Source organism: Micropterus dolomieu, linkage group LG12 (genome assembly GCF_021292245.1).
Source record: "Micropterus dolomieu isolate WLL.071019.BEF.003 ecotype Adirondacks linkage group LG12, ASM2129224v1, whole genome shotgun sequence".
In the NCBI taxonomy this organism is placed as follows: Eukaryota; Metazoa; Chordata; class Actinopteri; order Centrarchiformes; family Centrarchidae; genus Micropterus; species Micropterus dolomieu.
Genome location: NC_060161.1, coordinates 8,198,592 through 8,207,166, shown reverse-complemented (window position 1 = coordinate 8,207,166; position 8,575 = coordinate 8,198,592). Strand labels below are relative to the sequence as shown.

At 40.7% G+C, this 8,575-nt stretch overlaps 1 protein-coding gene across 4 annotated transcripts in view; it reads left to right on the top strand.

The window, feature by feature from the left end:
• Positions 1–7,734, top strand: part of mllt3 (MLLT3 super elongation complex subunit) — a 51,326-nt gene extending 43,592 nt beyond the window's left edge. For all 4 annotated transcript variants that reach the window (XM_046065850.1, XM_046065852.1, XM_046065851.1 and 1 more), the window contains 4 exons: positions 1,257–1,353; positions 1,490–1,558; positions 2,507–2,578; positions 5,441–7,734. In XM_046065850.1, coding sequence (XP_045921806.1) covers positions 1,257–1,353; positions 1,490–1,558; positions 2,507–2,578; positions 5,441–5,572 — 370 coding nt within the window. In that variant the 3' untranslated portion in view covers positions 5,573–7,734. The remainder of the gene's footprint in view (positions 1–1,256; positions 1,354–1,489; positions 1,559–2,506; positions 2,579–5,440) is intronic.
• Positions 7,735–8,575: the final 841 nt, after the last annotated feature.

The window sequence follows — 8,575 nt, the reverse complement described above, 5'->3', positions numbered from 1 at the left end:
TCGATAGATATAACTGAGTATCATCTGCATAACAATGAAAGTTTATGGAATATTTCCTGATAATATTGCCTAAAGGAAGCATATATAAAGTGAAGAGGATTGGTCCGAGGACAGATCCTTGTGGAACTCCATGACTAACTTTGGCGTGCATGGAGGACTCATCGTTAACATGTACAAACTGAAATCGATCTGATAAATAGGACTTAAACCAGCTTAGAGCAGTTCCTTTAATGCCAATGAAATGTTCCAGTCTCTGCAATAGGATCTGATGGTCAATGGTATCAAATGCAGCACTAAGATCTAATAAAACCAGTACAGAGACAAGTCCTTTGTCTGATGCAATGAGGAGGTCATTAGTAATTTTCACCAGTGCTGTCTCTGTGCTATGATGAGCTCTGTTAGGTTTACATTACCTAACAGAAATGTAAATGTTACGGATTAAGTGTGGACACCATCGATCATTTTATCCTCCTCAACAGGTTAAATAGATCTGTTGGTATGTCAGGGAGAGCGCCGGTTTGGTTCATATTTGTCAGTCAGACACTTCTTGGGCAAATTTGTCTTTTTTTCTTCCACTCCCCTGTTATTTTGAGGTGCCTCAGGGGTCAGTCCTCGGGCCTATTCTTTTCTCTTTGTATATGCTTTCCTTGGGCCACATAATCAGTCGCTCTGGATGTGCGACTGATTATTGTTACGCAGCTTTATGTTTCAGTAAAACCAGACTACTTCAGCAACCTAGGCGCTCTCCATAACTGTTTAGCTGTTCCTGGGAATCTTCTTCTCCATGCTGGTGAAGAAAGCTCAAAAACAACTGTATTAAGGAAGCTTAAGAAGGCCAAATTCCCGCGCTAATTTCTTGTCAGCTTTTACAGAGGAGAAATAGAAAGCATCCTGACTGGAAACATCACAAACTGGCATGGGATGTGCACGGCCTCAATCAGCCGAGTCTGTTGACTGTTTCAAAAAGCCTTTAAAAACCCCCCCAAAAAAAGCTTTTTTTAAAGGGGTTATCCCAAAACTGACCTAAACATCTGGTTTTATTATCTATAAATGGTTTCCAGAAAATTTGCTGTATCACAATTTAACGTTTTATATACAGTTTTTGAAAAAGGGGGAGGCGTTCATTTTTCACAACCTCTGGGTTTTTTATTTTTTTTTCTCCATGACCGTAGGACTCCAGCCACACTGAAGAAGTGTAATGAATATTTTGAAGTACTGAAGCATTTCTTCTTTTCTCCTGTGACTTAACTACCCAGGGTCAGTTTGAGTGATGGCAGTGAAAGTGACAGCTCCTCGCCCTCACTCCCGCCCCGCAATGAAGCCCCACCCTTATTAAAGACTACTAATAACCAGGTAAGATTATATTATTTATCCTGTGTTTTGTTAGTGTAATTGAACGCATCACAAGGGGAACCCAGATGTTTATGTATGTAGCTTCAGGTCACACAGAGTGACTTTGACTCGATGTGTTTACTCTGTCGTCTGGCAGATACTGGAAGTGAAGAGCCCCACCAAGCAGAGCAAGCAGGACAAGAACAAAAGTCTAGATTGTGACAAGGTACACAAGGCTTTTTTGTTTTTGCTTTTCGGCATAAAGCAGCCCATATAAAATTGAAGAGGAAATGTCGGCAACATATGGAAACATATGGTGCATGCTCAGTGCTTGACTCAGTAGAATCTGTCACAGTGTCTTACACTATTCAGACAGACTGTGAGGCAGGGTTGAACTGTTGGTTTAAATAAGTTAACGTGCGTCATCCACGCTGACTTCACATCCTTGCTCCTGACCAGAGGAGTAACATGGATCTGATGCATCTTGGCTTTAATACACCTATAGAAATATTTGATTGGTTACTACACTACTACTTAATTGTGACAGCAACTCGTGCTGTATTCAGGTGGTTTCCAAAGATAGTCTTGGGTTTGAACATTTCACTCTGTATAAATTGTATGCGCTCCAACAAGCTGACAAAATACATATGTGATACCGTCAGACTGACAACATGTGAAATAAGCTAGGTTAAAAGCTGGCTAATTAAACAGAGGAAATCCTATAGAAACACATCACGCGGACAGTGTAGATAAGTAACCGGTGTAAGTACTGCAGCAGTTGACAGCTCTGTTCTGAAAATACAATTATAGCATTGCATTTATGTTTAGACATCAACAAATGTCAAGTACTGAAATCTGGCATCCAACATTGGGTAAGATTCATAACCTTATTTACTTCTTTTTTGATCATATAGTTCCTAATTTAGTATTCTGTGGGCAAGGTTGTTGAGCAGCTGCTTGGGATTAGATGACATTTAATATTGAAGAACTTCAGCTTTTTTTGTTAAATGGGAAAATTGGTGGTTTGTACACAATAGATCATTTCTATTTCAGAATGTAGGGCATCGAAAAACATTATAGTACCAAACTTGGGTATCAAGTCAACACTATCCATCCATCAGATTTCTGTGTACAAGCAGCAAATGAAAGCCATAAAGGTTTTCTTGTTTCCTAGGCTTACCTGGATGAGCTGGTGGAACTGCACAAAAGACTGATGACACTAAGAGAAGGTCACATACTGCAGCAGGTTTGTATGTATGCATGTATACTCTAATGTGTCGTCCGAGTGGACCACTCTGGGTATTGAAGGTGTTATTTTGTGAATATGGCATTTCCTTTCTTGTGTGCCTTTTTTCCCCTCAGCCTGCCTCCTCTAATTCAGATGCACATTCCCAGTTACTCTCACAATGCATTTCACACGTTTAAAAAACACAAACCGGTGGTCATCATGGTTCTCTCTGTGGATTCGGTGCGTGCTGTAGCTGCAGTCAGCGTTTTAAGCAGCTGATACTTAAGCTGCTTCCTCTGCCTCTGCTGATGTTGATGAGGGTGCTTACTCCTACTGCACATATTATGTATACTGTTAGTGTGCTTTCCTACACAGCCTTGGCTGTGTGAAATGGAACACAAATAAAGGGGTGTGGACCTTACCGCACAATATTTTTCCAGCCAATCAGCAACAGGTGGAGTTAGTGCTCGTGCACAGGAGGGATGGGGGCAGTGGGGCAGTGAGAGAGAGAGTTCTATTCACTGGTACATTGGAACTTGCTGGAATCCAGGCCCTGAGAAGAAGGAGGTTTTGCTGAGAAACAGGCAAAGAGGAACAGGTCTGAATAGTATAAATAGAGTAGAAAGTCCAGGCAAGGGTGAAAGAGTTTCAACGCTGGAGAAACCATAGAGTTGAAACAGACAGAGCCTCTAAGGGAGCACTGAAGGGAGGGCTGTATTTGTTTCAAATATCAACAATCCTGCAGAATCACTTACTATCCCTTTCAGAACCGAGGGTTCAGGTTACAAGTGACCTTTCGCTAAGCCACGCCCTGAATATGCAGCTTGCCAATCACAGCACAGTATTGGACTTGCTCTAACTGAGGTGCACTCCATTGACTCTAATGTAAAAGATGTAATTTTCTAGTTGTTGTTGTTTTTTTGGCTGTATTTTTCCAAGATATGGTGAAACACTGTTCCTGGGGCACTTGTAATAGTTATAGTCGCTACACAGAGAGGTTGACGAGAAGTACGATTTATTCTCTTTCCGAAACCTAAAACAAATCCAGAAAGATGTAGGCTGTGGATTGTCCCTAATGTAATGTAAGTTAACTAACGCTAGCTAGCTAGTTGTGATGGTTGAGGTTAGGGTAAGGGGCTATGGAATGCAATATGTCAATGAGAAGTTCCCAAAGGGATAGAGGAACAAACGGGTGTGTAGACTAGTCGCTGTCTATATGTACTATATGTTATTTTGTATCTTTTAACTGCAGATACCTTACGTGTTCAAGACAGGCACAATAAAGTCTTATCTTATGATGGGTTTTTCCAACAAAAGAAACTATCACTCACTTCTCTGACATCAATATTTGGCAACTGAAGCATACTATACTAGCATGAAACGCTAACATTACTTTAGCTCAACAGCCAAAGTGAGACAGCGTGCTGATACTTTCAGCTTTGTCGGGCGTTTTTCATTTACCAAGTGGAAAACAATGTAGCTGTCAGTAAAGATGATGCCACCTCCTTCTTAGTCCATACCAACACATTTGTTTGATTTTCTAACTCCAACCGACACTGACTCAAGTGACATCATAGAAGCAGAAGTAACAAATTCCATTGCCAAAGAAAACATTTAATATAGTTGAGGTTTGTATTATCACTTTTTAATTACTGCAGTATTACCTTATATGCAAGGATAACACTAAACTGCCAAACTCCAGACAAATTAAATGAAGAATGTAATGCCTGGCTTCCACTGCTTTCACTGATCTCAGCATAATTTCGCAACATGTCTATTGGTCAGCTAGATTGTTGCGTTGGATTAAAAGAGGAGCTGGGATCTGTTACAGATCCTCTGTAATCTGCGGCATCATCTGGAAGCAATTAATTATGTGGTTAACCTCTCCACCTAAGAGATTGCATGTTTCTTGTTATATTTTCGAGGCCTATCATATGACTGTATTAATGGATCTTCCCGGCTGCGGCTGCCAAGTTCTGCCTCGCTCTCCTAACAAGACGCCTGGCTCTGAAGAAAGACGAAATCCCATCCAAAACAGCGTCACCCGTGCGCAGCTTTCATTTGCACAGTAATCAAGCTAATCTAGCAGAGTTCACCAACTGGCTCCACTTCCTGTTACAAGAGATGGAAATGATTAACTCGCAGCCTCTCCTGCACACTGGTGGGGACCGCATATTGTATCACAGAACACTGTAATACACATGGCACGTCTTCAGACAGTGCAACATGACTTGAGTTTGGTAGCTGTTTCCAGTTGAGACGAATCCTAAACAGCAATTAAAATGTGCAAACTGGCCAAATCGCCACCCACTCGTCTAAACCGGAGTGGAATGGGAGAGGTGACGCCTGAGCATCTGACTTAGATCTGCCCTCATAAAAACAGGCTGTGTTTTACCCCACGTTTTTGAGAACTGTACCTACACCAAAATATATGGGATGGTGTTCCTTATAATCCCCAGGACTTTAAACCACACGCTTCAAGAAGTCTGACCTCAGTAATACACAGGAAAGGTACATACTTCTACCCTCTACCAAATCAAATTTGTGTGGACCCCTCTTGTCCTCTTTCTGCTTATGTAATCTTATTTTTGTTGTTTTATTTAACCTTTATTTAATCATTAATTGGCCTGTCAAAACGCAAAGCCTTTTGTGTAAAGTCGAGTACATGATTAAATTGATTGTGACTGACTGTACTGATGTTATTTTAATTCCTGACATTTGCACACTTTGGTTTCACATTTAATGAACCATAAACTGTATCCCGTGAAATATTTATTGCTTGAGCAGATATTTTACTTGCATATGCAGGTAAATGTTTTCACCACAGAACCCTGATTACAGGTGTAAATGTTTTGTTCCATTGTTCCCCCTGTCTTCCAGATTGTGAACCTCATTGAAGAGACTGGACACTTCCACATCACAAACACTACTTTTGACTTTGACCTTTGCTCCTTGGACAGAAGTACAGTAAGAAAGCTCCAGAGTTACCTGGAAACCTGCGGACTGTCCTGAGGCTCTGAGCAGCTGGCTGCTGGATCTCTGTCTCCACATAGACTTTAGATTTTTCTTAAACTCCAACTTTGGATCCAATGCAAAAGCCCCACTGTGGCTGGGTCCAGTTGCTGTGTGTCCAGCCTGCTGGTTGGACTGGGGTCTCTGAAGAAGAGGTCATCCCGCTACAGAAACCAGAGCCAGGTGTCGTGGGGATGAGCCCTGTCGATCAGGAGATCACCCAGGAAGCCTTGAAAATGTCACTTGATTTATGGGGGAGAAAAACAAGTGTGGCGTGGCGACCTTGTTGCTCTTAATGAATGTGCATATTACCATGTATGTTTCTTGATTTGTTGTTCATTGTGACAAATGCATGGTCAACATTGCCTTACAACATTGTAAGTCTTATTTATTGAATTTAATTTGCAAGTGTGTGTGTGTGTGTGTGTGTGTGTGTGTGCGCGCGTGTGTGTGTGTTTGAAATGGCAAAAAAAGACACAGCAGAATGAGACCTTGTTGAAGCACTTCACCACAGGTATATCTTTGAATCCATGTGACAGTTGAGCATTACTACGACACACTGTCACTGACTTGAATTGAAATAGAATGTCACACTGAATCATTTCAATGGGAACAAAAAACTGCCTCTGCAGGTGTCATGCCAACTCGTATACATTTATATTCCATAGTACATGTGTGCAACTTTGTTGAAAAATTTGTAATCTAGTTTTGCTTTTGCAAATGCTGTTCGTAAGGAAGAACTTACATTGTATAAAAAAATGCTTTCAACTCCTAAATTTTGTGAGGCCAGTTAGAAGCCTGGGCGGTCAATGAAGGGGTGGTGGTTTTGACTGGATCGGGTTAAAGCCTGATCCTGGTCCATCTTTTGAAAATGAAAATTGTGGTTTTGGGTTCTGACTGGTTGAACAATTAATCAGTCTAACCTTAATCAGTTTAGTACACTGAAAACAAAATCCTTAACCCAATACCACAAGAAGACGGCCATGTTTGTGGGGTATCAGCGTCAATGGAGAGTTGCACCCACACAGCGCTGTGACCGATACAATCCAGTTGGAATCTCAGAACTTTGCCTATGTAGCTAAATTTGCCTGGCCTGGGGATAGCCGCTCATTTTCACACCTCTGTTTCAGAAAGTTAAGCCTCTGACGTCCAACAGGGTGTTTGAGACGCCTCAGGTGAGCAGTACAACATTTTCAAGCGACAAAAAGTCTACACTTAATGACTTTAAATCCCCACGTTTGGTTGCATCCTCTTACAGAAAGCTTGTTTATTATTTTCAAAATGACTGTAGGATCAACACTTACATTGCACACACAGAGATTGGCTTTCCAGCTTTAAGAACTGGAGTGCACCACCACTGCATCTTTTCATACAAGTGCAACCTCATTTGGCAGTTTTTTATTCCCATATTTGGACACTGTATAAAGTAAGACATACGTGGCTGCTGGAGTCAGCTGAGCACAAATTGCTAAGGTGGAAGTTCTCATGATACCATCAAACATACATTTTTACCAAATCCAAGAATAACGTGCTGCGTAGGTCCTGCTGACCTGCTCGCTGGCTGTAACTTAAGGAAAGCTGTTGTGTGGGCTCATTTTCTGCTACAGGGCCAGTGGAACATGCCAAAAGCATAGTGAATAGTTTCAGTTGGTTTAGGATGCTACTAATGTTTGTCTACAAAATATGATTTAAAGAAAGTCATTATCTCTTGCCATCAGGGGAAATGGATTGGTAGGCCAAGCTCTGTTAGAGGGGAGGGAGAACAAACTCCCTTTATGATGTCAGAAAGGAGGAAATAGACGGCTCCTGTGTTCTGCATTCATGAAATATGTGAAATGTTTTGGTTGAATTTAACACACGAAACAAAGCCAGTGGGAATCTTGGCTGACAGGTACTGTTACGGGTGTAAGGAGAAAAAAAAATAATCTTTTATTTATTTTGAGTTGTTAAATCAAAGGTCAGCATTACTTTTCCACTGAGAATGCCTTTGTTTGATTTGTACCGGAAGATACTTTTGCCAGTCTGATTAAACTAAATTCATGATGGTAGACGTGGTTCTTTTCAAATAACCTGAAAGGGTTTTCCTTACCTTGTGTTCTGTCTTATGGTTTCTTGTGTATTTTGAGGACATACAATAAATATTCTGTATGATGAGTTATTAAGTAACTTGTGGATGAGCTTTTCTTGGCACAGATTTTTCATCTGGATTATCTTCTTTTTGATTTTTTTCAGTGGCTGTGGATATTTGATCCTGGTGCACACAAATATTTTGTGACTGATAGATATGCTTTTCCTAAATACTTTTTAATGGGAGTTTTATCTTTCCACAACATTTATCTGGATTGTTAGGACTCCAGGGTCCTGCCATCCTGGGATGTAAAACAATTGATAAGGGACAATAAAAAAAAATAAAAAAAACCTTTTTGGTGGAGCTGAAGCTAGACCTAGCCTAAAAAAAGAGTGGACCGGTTGCAGCGGTCAGGTTACAGTTACATTGGCGTCCCGAAGCGGTGGTGGGATGTTGCACTTTCTGGTGTCACCGTCGGCCACACCAACACAACATACAACACAACATGAAATGTTTTGTCAGTTTAATCATTTTCTTTTTATAACTGTGAAAGCCAGCATTTACTGCGGGACTATTTAAATTGTATGTTGGGACAGTTTGGGATGGTAAGTGAAGTTAGAGACCTGTACTCTTTTGAAATTCAAGTTAAAGCCCCTATATGAAGGATTAGAAAACGTCTGACTTTGGCACCCTTAGTGGGAGTATCAAAAAAGGGCTTGACGTACCAATTCTCACCGGGATTCTTTTGATTTCATGAAAACAAAATCAGATTATGTACAACTACATATTTTGTTGACATTCTACAGTTGCATAAATATTCCAAACATAGGGTCTTTAACTTGTGTTATTTCTTGCATGGCGTTTTCTTATCAACACCAGGGCACTTTATATGAGTGAATAGTATCTATTGCATATACACTACTTTCTACTGACAA